This window comes from Wasmannia auropunctata, unplaced genomic scaffold (genome assembly GCF_000956235.1).
Source record: "Wasmannia auropunctata unplaced genomic scaffold, wasmannia.A_1.0 LD336076.1, whole genome shotgun sequence".
Classification (NCBI taxonomy): Eukaryota; Metazoa; Arthropoda; class Insecta; order Hymenoptera; family Formicidae; genus Wasmannia; species Wasmannia auropunctata.
In genome coordinates, this window is record NW_012026814.1 from 6,596,365 (window position 1) to 6,620,152 (window position 23,788).

At 37.5% G+C, this 23,788-nt stretch overlaps 4 protein-coding genes across 11 annotated transcripts; 2 read left to right on the forward strand and 2 right to left on the reverse strand.

Moving 5' to 3' along the window:
- Window positions 1–281: 281 nt before the first annotated feature.
- Window positions 282–3,669, reverse strand: LOC105449383 (U3 small nucleolar RNA-associated protein 6 homolog). 2 transcript variants are annotated; one of them, XM_011688586.1, is made up of 10 exons: window positions 3,428–3,669; window positions 3,211–3,337; window positions 2,878–3,018; window positions 2,606–2,796; window positions 2,128–2,364; window positions 1,693–2,035; window positions 1,233–1,406; window positions 982–1,156; window positions 483–863; window positions 282–449 (listed from the first exon to the last, which is right to left on the reverse strand). In XM_011688586.1, the coding sequence occupies exons 1-9, from the start codon at window positions 3,517–3,519 to the stop codon at window positions 532–534; spliced, it is 1,812 nt and encodes a 603-aa protein (XP_011686888.1). In that variant the 5' UTR covers window positions 3,520–3,669; the 3' UTR covers window positions 282–449; window positions 483–531. The 2 variants fall into 2 exon arrangements, with proteins under 2 accessions (XP_011686888.1, XP_011686887.1); XM_011688585.1 differs by having other exon boundaries at window positions 282–863.
- LOC105449382 (zinc finger CCHC domain-containing protein 9-like) lies at window positions 820–6,688 on the forward strand. 2 transcript variants are annotated; one of them, XM_011688584.1, is made up of 3 exons: window positions 820–880; window positions 4,503–5,276; window positions 6,099–6,688. In XM_011688584.1, the coding sequence occupies exons 2-3, from the start codon at window positions 4,514–4,516 to the stop codon at window positions 6,602–6,604; spliced, it is 1,269 nt and encodes a 422-aa protein (XP_011686886.1). In that variant the 5' UTR covers window positions 820–880; window positions 4,503–4,513; the 3' UTR covers window positions 6,605–6,688. The 2 variants fall into 2 exon arrangements, with proteins under 2 accessions (XP_011686886.1, XP_011686885.1); XM_011688583.1 differs by lacking the exon at window positions 820–880 and adding an exon at window positions 3,751–3,957.
- Window positions 6,689–7,052: 364 nt separating this feature from the next.
- On the reverse strand, window positions 7,053–15,302 carry LOC105449386 (protein lin-54 homolog). 6 transcript variants are annotated; one of them, XM_011688594.1, is made up of 12 exons: window positions 15,285–15,302; window positions 13,248–13,634; window positions 12,852–13,169; window positions 12,532–12,756; window positions 12,241–12,444; window positions 12,015–12,131; window positions 11,784–11,921; window positions 11,268–11,513; window positions 10,840–11,024; window positions 10,212–10,455; window positions 9,748–9,944; window positions 7,053–9,607 (listed from the first exon to the last, which is right to left on the reverse strand). In XM_011688594.1, the coding sequence occupies exons 2-12, from the start codon at window positions 13,620–13,622 to the stop codon at window positions 9,424–9,426; spliced, it is 2,433 nt and encodes an 810-aa protein (XP_011686896.1). In that variant the 5' UTR covers window positions 13,623–13,634; window positions 15,285–15,302; the 3' UTR covers window positions 7,053–9,423. The 6 variants fall into 6 exon arrangements, with proteins under 6 accessions (XP_011686896.1, XP_011686891.1, XP_011686890.1 ...); XM_011688589.1 differs by lacking the exon at window positions 15,285–15,302 and adding an exon at window positions 15,020–15,265; XM_011688588.1 differs by lacking the exon at window positions 15,285–15,302 and adding an exon at window positions 14,071–14,418.
- Window positions 15,303–15,929: 627 nt separating this feature from the next.
- LOC105449387 (splicing factor 3B subunit 1) lies at window positions 15,930–23,360 on the forward strand. The gene is made up of 19 exons (XM_011688595.1): window positions 15,930–16,074; window positions 16,531–16,709; window positions 16,891–17,065; window positions 17,233–17,312; window positions 17,478–17,645; window positions 17,905–18,121; window positions 18,331–18,735; window positions 18,965–19,428; window positions 19,518–19,875; window positions 19,993–20,285; window positions 20,427–20,552; window positions 20,663–20,884; window positions 21,000–21,182; window positions 21,295–21,483; window positions 21,657–21,832; window positions 21,907–22,179; window positions 22,328–22,544; window positions 22,664–22,859; window positions 23,003–23,360. Exons 1-18 carry the CDS (start codon window positions 16,047–16,049, stop codon window positions 22,820–22,822), a joined length of 3,912 nt encoding a protein of 1,303 aa, XP_011686897.1. The 5' UTR covers window positions 15,930–16,046; the 3' UTR covers window positions 22,823–22,859; window positions 23,003–23,360.
- The last annotated feature ends 428 nt before the right edge of the window (window positions 23,361–23,788 follow it).

Here is a 23,788-nt window from a genome sequence, read left to right on the forward strand (position 1 = left end):
TGAGATCGTCATTAACTGTAATCCCTAGAAAATTCGTTCTTCTATTCATCGGAAAATGGATTGAAAGTTCACGCAAAGATTAAACTTGGATCAAATTTCGAATTTAGAGAAAAAATTCTTTTTTCATGTTAAGCAGCAAAAAATTGATAAATATATCCACATTAATAAAAACATAATAAGCTAATCATTGATTAAATTAATAGGAATTCGACTAACGTTACCCTTTCAACTCGAGAAAAAAAGTTGATTGATCCAAAATGAGAGGAATAATTACAATATAATTGTTTTAGACCTTCGTTATATATTTCTGCAATCATTGACTGCACTACGTTACTTTGTAAATTTATGGAAATTTTTAAGACTATACATATACCTTAATCTTAGATCTCGATGAAATACATTCGTTCATACAGACATATATATCGATATGCATATATATGTAGAGTAATATATCGAAAAATTCGATATATTACTCTAGTAATTACAAATAATTGATGTATGTACAAAATGGTGCACGCTTTATGGCCGGCATCATTTTATGGAATCGGGTTTCGCCGCGATCAGACTGTAATCCTGAAGGAAGGAATACGTTAAGCTGCGATCTAACGTCTTGACCGCCCGCTCGTGGATGTCGCTGGCCCTCTTCGGGTCCCCGTGCTTCATCTCGTACTTGATGTAGTCTATCCAGATGGACGTGTCCTTAGTCCCGAAGTGCATCATCGCCTTTTCGTAAGGCCGCCGCACGTACTTCGGCAGAGTCTCCGGCTGCACGAGCTCCAGCGTGATCATCTTCTTGTGGAAGTCCAACGAGGTGGGCGGTTGAAGGCAGAGGCTCTCGTACGCCTTGCGAACTGCACGGATGCCTGAGGAGAATATAGAGGTACAGATATTGCAGAAAAAAAATTCGTCACATTAATAGGGATGCTTAAATTTGAATAACAAGCGCAAAGTAAGAAAAAAATCTGATATTAGTCTGATTACCTTTTGTTAAAACGAGCCATTCGAGCCACATGGGCTTGACATCTCTGGCGATCAGCGGATGCGCCTGCAGGGCCGCTTGAAAGCTCTCCTCCGCCTCTTCCGAACTCTTTATCTGGGCATGCAAGATCCGCATTTTCCACAGGGGTAACGCTTTCTCGCCCAATATCTCCGTTACCTAATCGATCGACAAAATATTTCAATATCGGCAAACCGCAAGATCAAATGTGTCGGTAGTTTGTAAGATTTATTACCTTCGGAAACATAGCGTACGCCTCTTTCTCCAGGCCACACCGCAACAAATGATTGAGCCGCGCGTGCCAAATGCCGACGCTGTTTGGCAGAGCGTCGGTCGCTCCGCGCAGCACTTCGTCTAATTTTTTCCGCACGCCCTCGTCGTTCTCGCCATTGGTGTTCAATATATCAATCTATGGAATGCAATAGCCACTTTTATATATTTGTAAGAAGAAACAGAGGAATAAATAGAGTGCTGATTGTTTCTAGACATTCGAGTTTAAAAAAATTCAATCTGATAGATATTTTGATTAAAAAGTTTTCAAGTAGAAACATTGCTAAAGTGTACAGAAATTATTTTAAAGAGAAAATTGATTTAGATGTATAAATTATAATCAAATTTGAGCAAATTTTTTCTATATTGTCAAATTAATTGTCTATATATAATATGGATATCACAGCGAAATATTGAATACAAACCCAGTGTAAGTAATGTTCCTCTTTTAGCTTTTTCGCTTGATGGGCCTGCATCAGGGCAGTTTTCAGGAGTTTTCTCTTGAAATTCGGCAACGACCGCAGATCGCGATTAATCTCCAGCAAGCAATCTATGTACAACGACCAGATTTCTTCGTTTTTGATTTTCTTTACGGCCGTCTGGTAGACCTTGTTGCACTTCGTGATGCGATCCCTCAAAGAGATCTGCTCGGCATTCTCCACCTCCATCGGCGTGTCGCTGAAGCCCGGATGCGCCAGACCCTGCAATTCGCGACGCGCCATGGTATCCCACACCAAGGGCTCGTGAGCATACTCCCGAAACATGTCGCTGTAATTATAAATTGTATCTTTTATTTTAACCACTGCGAACGATCATACTCGACAGGTTTACATGATAAAAAGTCACGTGCGCATACATACTCGATTATTCTCTTCTGCAGTTGTTCGACATTGTCATATTCCATTGTGATGTCGAGCAATTTTATGATAAATTTAATATCCTTAACGCAATCGAAAGCCTGTTGGTATATAAAGAACGCCGTTTTCAATGGAAGTGGTATTTCGCTGTCGTCTGTCGTCGCCGGTACCGGGTTGCCTTCCTGATTCTCGGTATTTTCAGCGTTAGGGGCTGTCGCTAGGCGATTGTCCAGTTCGAGTCTACAAAATAAATGCAGGCGCACTTTGATTAATAGTGTTTTTCGGCATGAGCAGGGTTTGATCGCTGCGAGAGCGATTAATCATGTCACATGCTCTTTATTTTAGATTTCTGATTGGACGAGGAGAGCATGTGACGTCATTAATCGCTCTTGAAGCGATCAAACCCGCTCGAGCCGAAAACGCTATAAGAGATGGACAGATTGACAGAAAAAAATTATTGAGAGATACACTTTATACTTACTTGAAAGCGTCAATGTACAACAACTGCGAGTCAGGGTGGATCTGTAAGCCTCTAAGGAGATACTGTCGTGCGTTGTGTTTATTCTTGTTCTCCTCCAATTCCCAACACGCCGCTATGTGCCAGCACTTGGGCTTGTCTCTGTACACTTGCAGCATCCTGCCTAACATGTGGTTTATATTGCTGTGGAAGTGCTGGTGAAAGGAAACAATTGTGTCAGATTGCACGAGTACAGCCAAGTTAAAAGACAGACATCTACTTATCTCGCTACTTACCACATGCTTACAGAACTTCATATAAGCGATCCAAAATCGGATGTCGTCTTGAAATTTACATATCGCGTCTTTGTACAAGTTATTCATCTTGTTGGTTATAGCGTAGTCGATGACCGATCTCTTTTGAGTAATACCATATTTCTATAAAAAAATAAAGTTTTAAAATACGTGCGACTACATTTATATAGACACACATGCAAATATATAAATATAAATATATATATAAATATAAATATATATATAAATATAAATATATATATATATTTACATTTATGTCTATATACATTTATGTAGAATTATATAATAAATTCGGATATAGACGCAGCTACTTACATCCCTCCGTTGCTTGATCAACTTGAGCAGATCCATTTCGTACTGTATGTACCGAAGATAGTCCTCCTTGCACTTTGTGTGTCGTTGAATTTTATACTCGTATTCTTTGAGTTTCTTGGCGATGCTCCTGAAAAGTACAACAACAAACACGTCGTTACACGAGAATCGTCATGCAGACGCGCACGAGTTCATAACCTAAATCACAACGTCTGCTTACCGAATCTCGTTTTTATCAAAGAGCTTGATCCTCTCCATTTGCTCCAGCTCAGGAATCATGTCCTGGCACCGCTTCTCCACAAACTCCGCCATTTTTCGAGAATTTTAGAAGACGCTGAGCAGATTAATTCAACGAGAAACAACAACAACAACGCGAGAAGGTAATAAAATATTTGCGATCAGACGCGAGACCACGCGAGTCAACGCGAGTGACGCGAGCGCGGAACAGCGCGAGCGAGACGCAGCGAAAACGAAAACATGCAATAATTGCGTTCGGAAACAACTGTCGAATGAGACCCGGGCGGATTGTCCAATTGACTCACGCTTTCCGACCAATCAAAATCGAATCGTTGCGTTTCCGAAATACATACCGGCAATTATGTCAGGTTGGCGATGCGTTTTCACAGAAATTTCCCTATGTTAAATAACTTCCGATTTCCTAACCTCTGCAAAGCTCCAATTTGATTTTTCCACGTGAAGATATATAAAATGATACATAATACATTGTGAATGCTCCGATAAAAAGAATCGGTAAGAAAATCTTCGTTTATTCCGAAAACAAATGTGGATTTTTTTAAATGCAAGTGCAGTACTTGCGTTTATAAGTTATTGACGTATTGCAAGGAGAGATTCTATTTTTACAGGACGCAAAAGATATCCTTCACACTTATTTAATTCTGTGCGTGGCTGAATTAATTGAAATTTATGAATATATCTGAGAATGGCAAACTTTAATAACGTATAACTTTATCAATTTTAATATGTACAAGAATCTACGAATTTATATTTAAAAGTAACATATATAATTATTTCAAAGTAGAAGCTTCCAGTGTGTTGCGTAAGTTTATAAATAGGAAGGATTTAAAGAGACAAAAATCTAAGACTTTAGAATATTTAGAAATTTAATGACGCAAAGATTTGAGCATCAAAGTATTATATATCTATATCTATTAATTCAATCGATTCAAGCTAAAATTCACTGAGAATTAATATATAATAATTTTAAAATCCAGAAAGATTCTAACTTCTTCCATTGATTTGAACAAATAATAAATCTTTATTTGCTTTTCTGTCAGTGTAAGGAAAGATGACCAGATATGCAAGAGCAAAAGGATCCAAAGCTTCAAACGAAAGATTACCGAACGAGGCTACGCCATGGCATGTAATGAAACAGCAGTTAGAGGAGAGCAAAAGCAAGGGGCCTGTGGGACAGAAAAAATCAGCGAAGGAATTATTGAGAGATAAAGAAGAAGCGTTCAGTAGTAGTAACACTAATGAAAACGCTCAGGAATGGGCGGAATTTGAAGATAACAGATCCAAGTCTAACACAGGAAAGAAACATAAGAATTCAAATTCGAAGAAAAATCTTGCAAAAAATTTGGAAAATGACACAGCATCCGAAAGTAGTGTGAAAAAATCACAAAAAGCGGGAGATGCGAAAATTGAGACAACGGATAGGAAGACAACTAAATTGTCTAACAAAAAGAAACGAGACGTTAATAATACAAATTTGGTATCCGGTGAAAAAGAATTGAGCACACCACAAGATACGCAATCGAATTACGTTGTGCTGAGCAAACGACAGAAGCGAAATCAGAAGAGGAAGTTAGAAATGTCTAACGATGGGTCTAAGAGATTCAAGAAGGATACGGGCAAAAATGACAATACGCACACGAGGGAGGAAAAGATGAAGAGAAAGGGAGAATACAAAAGGAGAAAGCCAGATGCCGGTGTCACGAAAGTGACAATCAACGGTGTGGAAACCGAAATTGTCATGTTTGATAGATTCCCCGTTAAAAAAGAAGATGCGGAGAGATTGACGGAACTTAAACAGAAAATGCTGATGAAGGGTAAGTAAACAATTGTATTAAATATTGTGCATGCAATAGAAAGATTTTAATTTTGAATCTTCAATCTTCATGGAACTTAAAAGAATTACTTTGACTTTTTTTTAAATCTATTTTCTTAAATTTTTTAAGCATGGAGTAATAAAAGTTAACAGGAAAAACAAAATTAAAGATTAACTCAATGCATTTTGCTGGCAGGTGTAATTCATTTTTTTATCAATAAAAAAAATAATATTAAACGATGAGAAATCTAAGAATCTAAATGCAAAATCTAAGAATTTATACATTTAATTTGTGTATTTTGTATTGACTAGTACATAAGAGGCGCGCGCATCGCGCGCGCTACGTATTGAATCCCATACATCTTCCAATAACATTTATACCAATTTACATTTTAATTAAACAAATGTTAACAATTTTTAATAAAAAATAAATTTTCAAAAAAAATTACGCTTTGCGCGTAGTGCGCATTAAATTCCATACATCGTCCAATAACATTTATACCAATTACATTTTAATTAAACAAATTTTAACAATTTTGAATAAAATGACGTTTTAATCGGTCATATTGAATGGGCCATTTTTAAATAAAATCATGATTTCTTAAAAAATAGCCACATAATTCATCTTTAAGATGAGCTCAGAAAGAAGTCTATATCTTTATTTTTATGATATGAAGATATGAATTTTTAAACATTGATTAAAAGAGGCTTCAACACATGTAACACGGCAATTTTAAGATAGGATAATAATGTAGTAACGAAGTAATGAGTTAATGACTTTAATTTCAAAATACGATGTTGACAATATTTATATCTTACTCAGGTATACCAAAATCAGAAGTGGACATGGCGATGAAGCTGGAGAGACGCAAGGCTGAGAAAGCCTTGGCGCGCATCAGGAAACTCGTCTGCTTCAATTGTCGCAAGTCTGGACACAATCTGTCGGATTGTCCCGAGCTCGATCGCAACGAGACTTGCACGGGCATCTGTTTCAAGTGCGGTTCAACGGAGCACACTCACTTTGAGTGCAAAGTCACCAAGGATTCCACCTATCGATACGCCAAATGTTTCATCTGCCGCGAGCAGGGTCACATCGCCAATCAATGCCCCGATAATCCCAAAGGAGTTTACCCTCACGGTGGTTGCTGCAAGGTTTGCGGAGATGTAACACACTTGAAGAAGGATTGTCCCGATTTGGTGAATGCCAAGGAAGAAAGCGCCGTTACAGTGGAAAAAATGGACGATTCCGCCGTGGAATCTTTGCAGGAAGATACAAAAGTGAAACGCGAAAGTAATAAACCACAAAAAAATAAGATCATTAAATTTTAGCTGTATTTAATAATATGAGCTTGTATTATATCTTAATGTTATTTTTTTATTGGTAAAATGAATTACACCTGCCAGAAAAATGCATTGAGTTAATTTTTAATTTTGTTTTTCCTGTTAACTTTTATTACTCCATGCAGCTCCATGAAATTCAAAATTTCATATTTTGTAAGTAAATATAGGATACAGATCATGTATAAAAATTATTTTATCATCACGAATTTGTAAATATGAATTGTAAATATATAATATAAATGGGAATATAGAGTATAGTTAACACTAGATTTTTTAATAATATAATACTCGTTTGCGATACATTTTGTTTTGGATATCTCAATTTTCTTAGAAATTTTATTCTTAATATTTTAACAACTGTTTTATATATATGTTTAAGAAATATTATATATTTAGAGAATATTAATAAAAAATGGTAAAATATGTATTAATATAATTTCTTTTCAACTATTTATTTATTGAAATGCTATTACATTTAAAGTCGCTCAAATAACATTATAAGACCCATCATTAAAAATCTTTCTGTATTATAGTCAACATTTTTATAACGAAATACTAAAATTCCTCTATTTACTATTATATATATGCATTATTACGAAGAGCATTCTTTACGTGAATATTGTATGTACAGCACAAAAGTTACTTGTATCAAACAACAGCATAATTTATTTCTACTATCAAACACGTATATTTGAAGAACATCAACGACAATGAAAACGGAAAAGAATTAATTACAATACTTTTACAAAAATTTTTTACCTTTAAAATTAAAAAATTTTAAATTTAATTTAAATTTTAATTAAATTTAAGGAAGCTAGTATTTTCAATTACAATCATAGGACAATGTTGTTGTATTATTAGTGACTGCAAGAAAGTAGTAAAATCTATATATTTGTATACGCACACGTTGCGTATATAGAATATTATACACAATTAAAAATCTTTTATTTCCAATGTTAATCCGCCAGCAGACTTATTATATTGCAGTAATTCTAAATTAAGGATTGTAATTTGTTAATACATCATGTACATTATATTGAATATCAAAAGAGAAATGGGGAAAAAAAAAGAATACGAAATGAGAGAGAGAAAAGAGAATAATAAACGAATTGTTTCTCAAGTTAAGTAATTAAACAGAAATATTCATTGTAGACGCAAACAAAAACAAGAGAGGCTATTTTGACATGCTGTACATTTTAATCGTAATGCATATAATATAATGTGAATGAATATAAATATCTCTATATAAACTGCAGCTGCACTTTCGATCATAAAATTTTAATTTGAGAAATACATTATATATATATATATATAATACAAGGTGCTTCAAACATCGCATATCTCCTCTTATAGTCTATAAATAAACGACATCGTTAGCTTCGATCGACATCGAGCCGTCAATAACCTAAGATACAAGCCATTAAAAATTAAGAATGAATTAAGCTTTAAGAGTATTAACGAATAACAGAAATCTTCATATGTAATATCAAGTACTTGAAAGTAGAGTTTTATTTCATATTTATAGTGCTATTATATATATATAAACACCTCTAATATTCACAATTAAATAAGATGTACGGTGTAAATAATATGTAAAGACTCTTTAATATGCAATTACACAAGGAGGACAATCCTATAAGAGCTGAAGTCGCAGTTGTTACATATCATACATTAATAACGCTAACGTTATTGTTATTAATATGTTTCAATCACAGTATATATAAGTTAAAACCCGATTTCACTAGTTAAAATAACTTAGTTTTCAATTTAATTGAAACAAAGTCAATACTGTTTCACAAGTTTTCGAATTTCCACGCGTAGTGAAGTGCAAACTCCCCTTCCCCCCCCCCCTCTGTTTACGAGGCGAAACGAGATCTGTAATTGTATTGTCTACATAGATATTCGATTTTACGTCTAATCAACCATTCTAGTAAATTTAACTAGTAAATTCGGGTCTTAACGGATTATGGATTTTGAACATGCATGTTGATTGAAACATACAAATAAAGTTTGTACATTTGTACTATTATTAGTTAAAATACATACCATAGCAACTGTGATTTAAACCATTATAGGTACTTTTCTATGATTAAATTAAATAAACTATAAAGGAAAGTGCGGATTAATGAAATTTTTACTATAATTATTTTTAGCATCTAATATATATTATTTCGCAGACATAACGACTTATTTTTAAAAATATATGAAATGCAACCGATAGACTGACGAGATAAATTCATGAAACGTTTCATCATTTTCTCTGAACACTGTGTAAGTTTGTTAAATGGTAATGATAATTAAGCAATTGAACTGCAAGATGAGCTATCGCTTCTTATTTACCAATACGTTGTGTATTTACTATCAGATCAAAACACGTTCCAAATACAAAAATTCTCGTTTATCGTCAAATTGACGCCATTTCTTTTTCTCGTTTAAAAGTCAAATACGATTTATTTTTTGAAACAGCGAAAGCATTCGTTATCAAATTAATGTACAAATTAAAGACATTTTTCATTTCAATCAAAAACCGAGGGAAGCGATTTGCTCTCATAATACAGCTTATATCATTCCCATTATATTACTCTGAAGTAAATTCACATGCGGAGTTATTCATCGCAGGCTCACTTTGAAAGGCGCTTAAAGAATAACTTGGTGAATTTGAAAAGACCTTCCAAGACCTTTCGCATCTTGTGTAATATAATGTCTTTGGTACCAACACACATTATACTATTTTTATTTATATTCCAATTCTGATAATCAATAGTAATCATATAAAAATTACAATGCGAATATCGCAAGTGCACCTGCTAAGTAGCTTCAGCTTTATGCGCCGACTCGATGATCTCCTTTAAGCAACGGCCAAACTCCTCGATGATAAGACGCTGAGATGTCTCGTCGTCGAACATATTACGTTCCGCCTCGTCGGCTTGAGCCATTAAGCACTGGCATGTTATCTCCACTACTTTCTCCGTCAGAAAATTGAATGGTTGTCTGTAACATAAAAAAAAATAAAAAAAATATATATATAACTTAAAAATATGCAAAATAGAAACGTATATAACTATCATTACTACATCTGCAATATATGTAGTTCTTAAAAGTTGTACATTAATAAAGAAATCTTGTCATACCTTGTACCAGTATTGGATGTCGCTGGTGGTCTAAATGCCATTTCGGATAACTGTAATTGCGCCTTATTTAAACTAAGCTGAGTCGTTTTGACTTCGGCCGCTTCTGCTAGGTCTTTTAAAGATTTCTTCTGCAAAATTGGATCCACAATATTGCGACAGCCTATACACTTACAATTTGCAGAACATGGGATTTTTGCCTGAAAAAGAAATACATATTTGAATTTTTTATATCGACGAATAAATACGTATGCAAAATTAACAATCATTATTAAAATTTTGTGTAAATTACAATTGAAACATTTGATTAAATAAGTAATTACTGAATACACTAATTATACATTAATAGGAGGAAATACAAAATATAATAGATAAGAAATTAACTGCCGCGTTTTTCAGTCACGAATAAAAAAAAAAAGTATCTACGAGCCTAATTATTTGTAAAATATTTATGTAGTTCAAAGTACCTCGTAACATTCGCAGTAATTCTTAAGACAACCACTACGTTTGCAATTGCAGCCTTTATTGTGTCTCCTTATATCTTCGCCAGTCTCACGGCCTTTCCCGATTTTAGGCCGGAAGGCATTAGGGTTACGTTCCAAGCAGGATTTAATCGCGCGCTGTCGCTCCTCCTCGTTACCAAGATTGTTTGAGCAATTATTACAATTGCACATGTGACAGAATTCACCGTTCGCAAAGCAATCGCAATAACTGCAATATAAAGATTTTCGTTTAGATTTTATTCAAATAATATAAATAATATTTAAATTAAAACATAAGCGAGTTGTGATTCTGCTTTAAAAAGGACAGTTTAAATTTTATAGTTCTATTATGATGTTTACTTCAATTAAACTTGCTAAAATTTCAACAATCTTTTCATAAGGAATATCTTAATGAACGCTTTTAAAAAGATGCTTCTGTCAGTTATGAAAATAACAAATGAAAGTGAAACTCTCCAAGGCCTACTAGATAAAAGATATAGGTTACAAATTAATAATAATAGAATAAAATTTTATCAAGAAATTTTTTTTTGTTATAAAAACTCATAAAGTATATAGTTTGAAAAATCATAAAATTTTTTAACAAAATACTTACAGCTTGAGACACTGTGATTTGGTACAGTTGCATGGTTTTCTCGGCCTGATGCCGTTCGGCTCCACATTGCTGTAAGATCCTCTTTGAGAATTTTTTCCGTCAATTACGCACAGAGTCGCTGTAGAACTTTGTGTATTTAAAAGAGCTGGCGTTGTTTGGGACTTCAATTTTACCTCCTCTGTTGACTGCTCAGACGAGATAGCAATATTTTATATATGCGTTTTTACAAAATAACGTTTAATTTAAGAGGATATACATATTCTCGAAAAAATCATATGAAACTCAACTGCGATACTTTATAAAGATAAACAATTACAAATTTCTTGGAATTTCGTATTATTTAAATTTTATTTTTGAACTTATTAACATTTGCGCGGAAGGGGAAGAAAGGCATGCAAGTTGATAAAGGACATAAATGGATATTGAACCTGTTGTTGAATATATTGAGCAGGTAGAACAACGATATTTCCAACATTCGGATTGGTTGATAGAACTGCTTGTCCTGACGCCAGCTGGCTCAATGCTGACGCGGGGATTGCCACCGCATTCTTCGACTGACCGCCGACTGCCGCTGCAGCAGCCGCAGGTATGAGTAATTTTTGGCTACCACTTGTCAACGTTGCTTTCGGTGCAACCGTTCTCAGAGACTGACTTCCGGTATTCAGCGGTACAACCTAGATAAAAATCAGATAAAAAAATCATTGTGATATATATTTTAAATATGATACAGCACATGAAATATCGTATTAATAAAATTTCAAGAGCTATATTTAAATTTAATATAAGTATTTTAATCTAGTATAGTGCCATATTTAAATTTAAGTGTTATTTTAATATTAATAAAAATTTTTGAAATAAAAAGTAAAAAATAAAAAACGCACATGTACAATAAATACAATTCTTTTGCTGAAAGATTATTAATGTTACCGAATTTTCAAAAATACCTTTACAATCTGTTGCTGATTTCCTATCTTCTGACCGATACCCACAGTCTGAAGTGTTGTGCTGGCTTTTGATTTGCCCACAGTAACGACATTGGTAGATCCTGTTGAAGGGGTACTAACTAATCTGACGTATTGCACCTGAAAGAAATCGCATAATACAATAAGCAATGTATATATATATATATATACACACACATTAGTTATTAATGGATAAATTATAAGTTAATATACTTGTCTTCCGGACATCTGAATCTGATGGACTTGATTCGATCCAGTCACGATGTTCTGGTTAGCAGGTATTCTAATGACTTGTCCACTTCCAAGTACATTACCAGGTTTCAAGGAACCCTAAAGAAAGAATTGTCATGATGCATGATTTGTTATCAAAGGAATTTTTTCATCTCCAAATTGTGAAAGATTTAATTAATCACAATTATAATTCGTAATCTTTTTTAACCTGTCTAATGATCACTTTCTGCGGATTTTGCTGCGTGGATGATTTGGATGTAACGAATGTGGGCTGATTCGTCGTCGTCGAGGACTTCGCCTGAAGACTCATGGTTGGCGCAGGAAGGATTTTTGTCGGCGATTTCGTCGGTAATATGGTCACTTTTGATGGCTGAGACGTCGAAGATTGTAGCAACTTGTTCAGTATCATACTCTACGAAAATATAAAAGGATACGTAATTATTGTCGCGCGACATAAATACAATTTCTAACGACTTGTACCATGTAACTCGAGACACACCTGCTTTGACGAAGATGTCGGCAAAATATGTTGCTTGTTGGTAGAGAGTATAGTGCCCATCTGTGCCAACGTTATATTTTTCGCCGGGCTGCCAAAACTAGAGGAGCTGTTATTGAGAAATTTGATTCCCTGAGTCGGTTGATTTTCACTTTGCGAACTCGTGATGAGAACTTGCTGAGTACCGGACTGTGGCTGATTTCCCGTCAATATCATCTTTGTGTATAACTATGGAAGATGTCATTGCAATTTAAAATCTGATACGTAATTTTACGAAAATTTCACTCTTTTTATGAAGATTATATGAGTTCACAATATCTTACGTTACGTCCTTGAGAGACACTCTGTGTTGTCCGTTTCAACGATGGCTGCGAAATCTTAACATTCTGCACATTACTGATCGTGATGTTTCCAGAGGCACTAGTTGTCGTGATAGACTTGGCGGGCTGCGTGGTTCTCAACTGAACGACACTCCCGTCCGCAGATTTGCCAGTGATTAGAGTTTGGGCTAAAGACTGTAGCTGTTCGGCCGAGGCTGTCGGTGGATGCGATATCTTCAAAATTTGGCTGGTGCCCTGTCCGCTCACAGGTGACACTATCATGATCGACTGGCTCTGCGTAGGCTGAATGCTCGGTTTCATCTGAAGGGGCAGGAGGGAGAGAGAGAAATTATCATGAAATAGACCGTCGCGTTGGAGCTGTTATTAAAAATACGTTACCTGGACCGCCGACACCGGTACTCTCTGCAACGTGGGCTTGGTTTGGAACACAATATTCTGACTGTTTTGATTGGCCATCGTGTAAATGTGCTCGGCCTGCACTTGCTCGGAAATCTCGGTCATCTCCACATCAGGTACTATCGTATCAGTCTCAACGTTCTCATCAATTATTATCCGGTCGTCCGTCATAACTCCCTCCGAGTTCATGCATTCAAATTCCGCTTGAATATTCGCAAACTCCTCGAAGTCGTTCGACGTATACTGTTCGCTGCTGTGAGACAAGCTCAGGGCGCTGAGGTCGCTGTCTTCCAATGTGCGATCCAAAGTCAAGGGCTCTACCAGGGCCCTCGTGTTTTGCCCCTTATTAGTGGACATGACGACAATGACCTGAGCAAAAACATCAGCATCGTTGAATAATGGTCCAAGCACAGCTGAAGTCCAATGACAATTGAATGTAAGAAATATAACAGCTTTTTTTTACTTATACAACACCAATTCCATTGGCATCTTAAACAATTAAGATTATGAGTCGCGAGAGTTCCTAAATATGTTTGCATATAACATGCAGATATAAGGTGCAGTGTACACACGAGATATTCCAACTCAGGCCACCTGCTTTTCCGAATGGATATTACAACGGCCTTGATCGCATAAATGATAACAGTTTGTGAAAAGTAAAGTATCACAAATGTATGATTAGAATAAACTATAATTTTCAATCTTCAAATTTTAAATTTATTCAAGTTGTTCAGAAATATTTTTGAAGAGAGATCGACTTTAAGGTAAGACAATCTATCATTGCAGTACGAAAAATGCTGGATACCATTTAGATAAATATAATTAACCAAACTCGTAATCAAGTGGCAATCACACACGTGTGCACTGCACGCACTCGCCTGGCAATAAATCCAAACATTTATTCTATTCTACCCTAAACGCGATTTTGTTTACGTTATTCGAACGCACGATCTATCGGCGGCTTCGATCGTTCGCGCTAATAATACAATCGTTCGGCAGCACGTCGCCAACGTGTGGTCCGACCATTTCGAAATCGCTCTCGGTGTGCATGAGAAAGAGAGAGAAAGAGAGAGAGAGATTTAAATTCATCGTGCTGGCGCTTTTGAAAAGCCGCGGGACGTTCGTCCGTGCAGCCATCCGTGCGAAGTTTGACGCGAGCGTGCACGCATTCCAGGCACGCCGAACGCGAATTCGAAAGACACGCCGAAGGCAAGGCAGAGCGAAGAGAGAGAAAGAGAGCAGAGGGGGACAAAAAGGAAAATAAACCCCTCCGAAAGAGAGTGCGGGAGCGCGAAGACTCTCTCGTCCGGAACATCAGCGCCATTTCTCGTCGAGACGGGAACGCGCCATTTTTGCGTGGCGGCGGATTTTCGAGCGCCGCGCACGTCGACGGGCTCGCGCGCGAGCCGAGGCGGCGCGGCCGCGCGTCGCCGGGTGCCCGGGGGGTCGCGACGCGGCGACGACGACGCCGGGCGAGACGGGTCGCGGTCCGACGTCGCGCGCGACGGCGCCGTGGCCCGGGACGGCGCGGGACCACCTAACCTTAAACGCGAGTTTTCGTAGCAGCCGCGGGGTCGGGGAGGGGAAGGGAAAGGGGGCCACCGAGCGGGGTCGGAAATCGGGCGAAATCGGGACTCCTGGCCGCAGCGCGGCGCGGATTCCGTCCGTCGCACGGCTACCTGGACGGGAGGGCGTCCCGGGGCGGCGGCACGGGCACGGCGTCGCGCGTACCCCGTCGTCCGGCACACACGTACCTGCGCGTTCCTTCGATAGCTCGAATTGTTCAAAATCACGCGCCCACCATTGCTGGCCCACAGTGCACCGCTTGTCGCGTGTGTGAGAATTTACGGCTGGGGAAAACGAGCGCGTTCCGCGCGATAACGCGCGGTCGGCCTAGGCCGATCGGGCGGAGCGGCGCCGCGACGGCGGGACGGGTGTTATCGCGTGCGGCGGGCGCGGACGGGACGCGGACACGATTTCGCGCACTTTGCGACTCGTCGCGACATTTCTCGCGCTTACGCGGGCGAAGATTGAACGGGGACCCGACGAAAGACGAGCTGCGAGCGAGACTGGAAACTCCCTGCGCGTCCCGTCGAACGCGGCGCCGCGGCGCCATCTGGCGTGGGGCGGGCAAGTCGCGATGATGTCGCGCGGCCGTTCAAATTTTTGGACGAGTTCGATATTTCTTGCAATATTAAATAATATTATTTGTACATTAAATATTATGTTATAATTTTATTAGAAATATTGTAAGTACTATATAATATTGTAGATGACAAAATTAATAACTTATAAAACTGACACATAACAATTACGGAAATTCCTTTGTTTGAAATACATTTACTATAAATATTAAACAACTATAAATTAAGCATTATATTAAAAAGTTATAGAATTAGATTATTATACATATTAATAAAATTAATAAATAATAAAACGAATCATACAATTAACACTTATGATCTTGAATCTGTAATTAGAACTGCAGACACTAAATTCGTTTGTTAACATAAAGATAAAGATATTTAAAAATCGATCAAATATACAATTATAAATATAAAAAAAAAACATTTGACGAGTTTACAATTTTGCCGCACAATTTAATTCCGACTACAGAAAGTTCGACCATCTGCTGACCGAGTGCAGCACATGCGCGCCATTCGATTCGGTGCGTCATCTTGTCGTCAATAACAATCTGACGTATTGCTGAATTCGGCGTGTCCAGGTGCGTTTCGCGAGTTTCGTCCCGTGTCCGTCGCTTCCGCGAGCTTCTGCATCACGATGGACTCGATTCCGAGAACGCACAAAGGTATCCCTCTTCGCTTTGAGATTGACCCTCGTTAATTGCGCCCGCGCAAACTCAAACGCGTCACAAGTATCAGCCGAAACTCGAGTGTCGGTCGGAGCGCAGGTTGACACGGTCGTTCCGCTCTGCCCAATGAGGACTGTAAACAGTTGACTCTTTACCGAGCGAATTAACGTTGAAACTCGGAGGATCCCTCGCGCCTTAGACCGAACGTCGAACGTTTCCGGGGATAACGGAGTAGTATCAGTTTAAATTATGAAATGAACAATCAAACGAGCGTGCTTTGCCGTCGTGACACTTTCACCTTTTACACGTCGCCTTATTACGTTTGCATGGCTTGTAACATTTGTCATTTACTTGAATCCGTATAATTTATACAATCTGCATAAATACTTTTACTTACTTGTTACATCTTAATGTAATACAAAGTAATAATTTACATTGATATCTGTGTTGCAGACATCGAAGCGCAGATAAGGGAGATACAGTCGAAAAAAAAGGAGCTGTTGAGCGCGGCATCCGAGAAGGAGCAAGTCGCTTTGGGAAAAACCGGTTTCTACGATCAGGATATATATGACAGTAGCAACAACAAATTTGACGGCTATGTTACATCAATTGCGACCAATGACGAAATTGAGGTACACCCCATTCATTGTAATGTATTCTGAAATATTCGTAGCTTTGACAATTCTGACTATTAACGATATCGTTTTTAATTTATTTTGCTCTTTTTTTTAAATAAAGCTTACGCTACAAAATGTAGTTTGTAAAATTTATGTTATTCAAAACTCAAGATTCATTCAGATTTTTATGTGTTAGGATTATGATCCATTTGCGGACAAACGACTACCCACCATAGTTGATAGAGAAGAGAAGGATTATGATCCTTTTGCGGACAGACGGCGACCTACTATAGCTGATAGGGAGGATGAATACAGGCAGAAAAGACGTAGAATGATTATTTCTCCTGAGCGTGTCGATCCTTTCGCAGAAGGTTGGTATAATTTTTTCTTTATAACTTTCAACTTCAGACTCACTGTAATATGAAGTAATAAAGTTGTTAATTAAGCTTGATAAACATGTACTAAATTATTATTATTACATGTGTGCATATATTCAAATTGTTAAAACTTAACTATAATTGACTTCTTTTAATTACAGGTGGTAAAACACCCGATATCGGTTCCAGAACATACACTGAAATTATGCGAGAGCAGATGCTCAAGGGTGAAGAGACAGAGGTATGTTGAATCTTAATATTATATTTACTGAATGTAATGTGCAAAAAAAATATATAAAATATTTAAAAGACATAAAATACATAAAATATATTTTTTAATCATTAAAACATCTTTATTATGTATATTACGTATATATCTTTAAGTATACTTTTCATTTTTTTACAGTTGAGAAAAAGACTTGCCGAAAAAGCAAAAGATGGTACTTTGAAAGCCAACGGCGAGCCTAAACCAGCTCCCAAAAAGAGAGGTCGTTGGGATCAAACCGATGATACTCCGGTGCAGAAAAAATTATCTGGTGCTTCGGCAACACCTACATCTTGGGATAATGCCGACGTATGTTTGCTATATTTTATTTTTACTTTTTTATTTAAGTTTACACTGAAATTTAAAAGGATATCTTGAGAAACATCGACATTTCATTGATTTTAACATTTAATGATTTTGTTTCCCGCGCTTTTATTATTCGCTTCTATTTTATTTACACTTGCGCGAAAATTCACTTGATTTAATATAATTTGAATATTAAGATGTCTAAATTTATTTTAGTTTTTCTTATTATCGTTATAAAACTTTTTTTGTATAACTGTTGCAGGTAACACCAGCTGCTATTAGATGGGACGAAACTCCAGGTCATGGCAAAGGAGCAGAGACTCCTGGAGCTACTCCTGGAGTCAGTACAAGAATGTGGGATGCTACACCGGCACATGCGACACCAGGAGCTGTGACTCCAGGCAGAGAAACGCCTTCTCACGAGAAAACTGTAACGAGTCGAAGGAACCGTTGGGATGAAACTCCAAAAACTGAAAGAGGTTTATATTAATTTGCTGTTCTACAAATAACTGTGGAAATAATTGCAAACATAATTACCTGTGAAATTATTAGTCTTAATTCTCATTACACACACACACACACACACACACACACACACACACACACACACAAAACAGTTTTATGTAATCAAAAAATTTAACATATAAGTACGTCTAACATAAATATATAATACGTGTTAATTTTATAGAAACGCCCGGACACAACAGCGGTTGGGCAGAGACTCCGAGAACTGACCGAGTTGCTGGGGATTTGATACAGGAAACTCCGACACCTTCGGCGAGCAAACGGCGCAGTCGATGGGACGAAACGCCATCGAATCAAACGCCAGGCTCGATGACGCCGCAAACCCCGGCGACACCTCTCGCAACGCCCCATCAGCAAACAATACTGACCCCAAGTGCCGTCACGCCGACGGGACCCAAGGCGATGGGTCTGGCCACTCCGACCCCGGGACATTTGATGTCCATGACGCCCGAACAACTGCAGGCGTATCGTTGGGAACGCGAGATAGACGAGCGAAATAGACCCCTGTCTGACGACGAGTTGGACGCGCTGTTTCCTCCTGGATACAAGATTTTGCAACCCCCTGCAGGTGAGACGTGAATACAGAATATTTTCCTAGCGTTATTGTTTATTCTGAAAATATATAATTCATAGACTTTTCAAGAAAGTAAAAAAAAAAATGTAAAGAAAGTAAAAAAAGGGAAAAATCCCGAAAGATCTTAGAATTTTTACAATTATCAAAATTAATAGAAAAAAGAGAAATAGAAGAATTGAATCTTTGAATATTTTATTTGAATATCATGATCGTATTTTTTCAGGGTACATACCTATTCGCACACCGGCGAGGAAGCTCACTGCGACGCCTACGCCTATCGCTGGCACACCTCAGGGCTTCTTCATTCAGACGGAAGACAAGAGCGCGAAATATGTGGATAATCAACCGAAAGGCAATTTGCCATTTATGAAGCCGGAAGATGCGCAATATTTCGACAAGCTGCTTGTCGACGTGGACGAGGAAACGCTAAGTCCCGAGGAGCAGAAGGAAAGAAAAATTATGAAATTGCTCTTGAAGATAAAGAATGGCACACCTCCGATGCGTAAGGCCGCCTTGAGACAAATCACCGACAAGGCGAGAGAATTCGGCGCTGGACCGTTGTTCAATCAAATCCTTCCGCTTCTCATGTCGCCTACCCTTGAGGATCAGGAACGTCATTTGCTGGTCAAAGTGATTGACCGTATTCTATATAAACTGGACGATTTGGTGCGACCGTATGTACACAAGGTAATTAGTTTTGTCTTTGCGTCGGCAATTAATTGTTATTTTACTCCGTTTTTATTTATTTAATTACTATTGTACTGTTTTTTTTTTAGATTCTAGTTGTCATCGAGCCTCTGCTGATCGACGAAGACTACTATGCTCGTGTCGAAGGCAGGGAGATTATTTCCAATTTGGCAAAAGCCGCAGGGTTGGCCACGATGATCTCCACAATGAGACCGGATATCGATAACATCGACGAATACGTGCGCAACACGACAGCAAGAGCGTTCGCGGTCGTTGCGTCTGCCCTCGGAATCCCCTCGCTTCTCCCGTTCTTGAAAGCCGTTTGTCGCAGCAAGAAGTCCTGGCAGGCGCGGCACACTGGTATCAAGATCGTGCAGCAAATAGCCATCTTGATGGGCTGCGCCATTTTACCGCATTTGAAGAGCTTGGTGGAAATTATAGAGCACGGTAAGTGAAGTTGACACATTATTTCGTCTTTTTTTGTCCATATGTAACCGTGTATTTTTATTACATTTGTCTCTTTTTTTGTTTGAAAAAATAACGACACGACACGAAATATTACAGGTTTAGTGGATGAGCAACAAAAGGTGCGGACAATTACTGCGTTAGCCATTGCCGCGCTGGCCGAGGCGGCAACACCATACGGTATCGAAAGCTTCGACTCTGTGCTAAAACCGCTGTGGAAAGGCATCCGTACACATAGAGGAAAAGGTTTAGCCGCGTTCCTGAAGGCTATCGGTTATCTTATTCCTCTGATGGATGCAGAATACGCGAATTACTACACTAGGGAAGTAATGTTAATCCTCATACGTGAATTCCAGTCTCCCGATGAAGAAATGAAAAAAATTGTATTGAAGGTAAGATTTTACTTGCTAGTTGCTATACTGTTATAATATCGTCGTAAATTTCATATAATACAAGACTATAACTTATAAATTGATCATATTGTATTAAGTATTTTTTCTAATATTCTGTATAAATTGTATTTTTAAAATTAGGTAGTTAAACAATGCTGTGCGACGGATGGTGTGGAAGCTCAATACATAAAGGACGAAATTTTACCTCACTTCTTTAAACACTTCTGGAATCATCGCATGGCACTGGATCGCAGAAATTACAGACAGGTAATGGGGAAATGTTTTGTTAATTTTAGATATAAATTTTTAATTACGCGCACAATAAAATAAATATAAAATTATAAATCACATAATTGTAATAATAAATAAAATTGCAGCTTGTGGATACGACAGTAGAGATAGCCAACAAAGTGGGCGCGTCAGAGATTATTAACAGAGTAGTGGACGATTTAAAGGACGAAAATGAACAGTACAGAAAAATGGTGATGGAGACAATCGAGAAGATAATGGGCAATTTAGGAGCAGCGGATGTCGATTCGCGTCTTGAGGAGCAACTCATTGACGGAATTTTATACGCTTTCCAGGAACAAACTACTGAGGTTTGTTGATTCTAAATAATTAATAAATCAAATCAATTAATAAACTAACTTGTATAGAGGTAGACGTTGTAACTAACAAAGAATACACAAGTTTAAACCAAGTTCTTCTTTTTAGGATGTCGTTATGTTGAATGGTTTTGGTACGATTGTGAATACATTGGGTAAAAGAGTAAAGGCGTATCTTCCTCAAATATGCGGTACAATATTGTGGAGGTTGAATAACAAATCTGCAAAAGTCAGACAACAAGCTGCAGATCTTATTTCGCGCATCGCAGTAGTTATGAAGACTTGTCAAGAGGTAAGGAATATGCATTTTTTAACTTCTCTCTTTAATATTATATAAAAATAATAAAAGTAAAATTTCATATAAACGTGCGATATATTTCAAATAACATATGCGTTATTTCTAGGAAAAATTGATGGGACATTTAGGAGTCGTTCTGTACGAATATTTAGGCGAGGAATACCCAGAAGTATTAGGTAGCATTTTAGGAGCGTTGAAAGCCATCGTTAACGTCATAGGAATGACGAAGATGACACCGCCCATTAAGGATTTGTTGCCAAGGCTTACACCCATCTTGAAAAACAGACATGAAAAGGTGAAATTTGTGCATATATATATCGGGCTGCAATTTGACATAAATCGTATTACTGGATAAAATGAAATTCTCTTGAAATGTGTTACGAAATTGAATCACATCTTAATTGCGCATATTTCGAAATTCTTTCAGTACCCTTTGCTAAATTTAATTTATTACTGATCTTGTTGTAGGTACAAGAAAATTGTATCGACCTTGTCGGCAGAATCGCAGATCGAGGCCCCGAGTACGTTTCCGCTCGGGAATGGATGAGGATATGCTTCGAATTGCTGGAACTGCTGAAGGCTCATAAAAAGGCTATTAGAAGAGCAACGGTAAACACTTTTGGCTACATTGCCAAAGCTATTGGGTAAGTTCAGAAAATAATTCGATATTTTTTACGTACGAGCACATGTACTTATGTTACGTTTTTGCATCTTCCAGACCGCACGACGTCTTAGCGACACTTCTGAACAACTTGAAAGTACAGGAACGTCAGAATCGCGTTTGTACCACAGTCGCTATTGCCATCGTTGCCGAGACTTGTAGCCCTTTCACAGTGTTACCTGCATTGATGAACGAATACAGAGTACCCGAGCTGAACGTGCAGAACGGAGTACTGAAATCTTTGTCGTTCTTGTTCGAATACATCGGCGAGATGGGTAAAGATTATATTTACGCTGTCAGTCCATTGCTAGAAGATGCGCTTATGGACAGGTAAGGTGTCTGAATTGCATTAATTTTATTGTCGCAATTACGTATTTTATTCTTCCTTTGTTAAAAAAAAAAAGAAACTTCCGATAAATTTGTTTAGTTTTACAAATTATTTCTGATCGATTTCTTTCTCTTTTTCATGGTTCATCAGAGACCTAGTACACAGGCAGACCGCCTGCGCCGCAATTAAGCACATGGCATTAGGCGTTTACGGATTTGGATGCGAGGACGCGTTAATACATTTATTGAATCACGTGTGGCCGAACGTTTTCGAGACCTCGCCGCATTTGGTCCAGGCGTTTATGGACGCTGTAGACGGATTGCGCGTCGCTCTTGGGCCAATCAAAATTTTACAGTATACACTACAGGTACGTGATTAATTGTAATTACGTGGGCGCACGCAATTAAATCTGTTGTCCATCTCTCTTATCCACCTCTTTTATCCACCGGCAAGTATTAAATATACGTATTTGCTTTTGTGTTACAGGGTTTGTTCCATCCAGCCCGTAAGGTTCGCGACGTTTATTGGAAGATATACAATTCCCTTTATATCGGCGGGCAGGATGCTCTCGTAGCTGGTTACCCTCGCATCATGAACGATCCAAAGAACCAATACATTAGATATGAATTGGATTACGTATTGTAATAGAGAAAACTTGCAGCAATAAGACACTTATAACAAGGTTCTTATATCTCTATATAAGTATAAATATCCATATTAAAAGCTCATCGTTATAAGGATGAGTTTGAACGAATTTTGAAGTTTGTTTTTCTAAATTTCTCCAAATTTCGCACTTAGACCATGAAAGAAAATTTATTATTCCAGGATATGTTCGGAACAACTACGTGTGTCACGCCGTCATTTCCGATGTTTAATGAAAAAAAGGCTGAAGAGATGTGTATATCATCTTACATTTCACCTAAAGATATATGTTACAATACACTTGTGTAGATATTGTTCTGGTATCGATTTTGAAAGCATGGAAATGTCAGCACATAACGAGAACACGCCAGGTTGTGGCCTGTTTTAGATCGTAATCTTTTTAATCCTAGGTTCGCCGGAACTGAAATCTTTTGAGCTATAAATTCCGTCAAATCTGGGATGTTTAGAGACCTTTAGGTCTTAGATTTTCTAAATTTTAGATACCGTTGATGTTAGGTCTGCGGGATCTCATTTTGCTTAATAAAAAAAAAAAACTAAGTTTTGATTCCTGCTAGTTCAAACTATAAAGCTACTCAACGGAAAAAAATTCATTATTGACACTCTTGGAGCGACTTGATTTGATAATGCACAATTTTCAATTCGTTATTTCTATTATTTGATTGAATATATTTATAATATAATGACTTGATGTAGGTACTCACGAAATTGTATGTGTGTGTATGTGTGAACAATTGTTTTAAAGATCATATAATTTTTTAATATAATGAAGAGAAAACAGAAGAGAGAGAGAGAGAGAAAGAGAGAGAGAGAGATAAAGAGAAAGAGCGAGAGAGAGAACACATATAAAAACAAATTTTTATAACTTGTACATTATTAAAATAATACAAATAATGTTTCTAAGTATTTCTTTGAAATTTTTACACATTAGATCGATTTCGTGAGTCACTA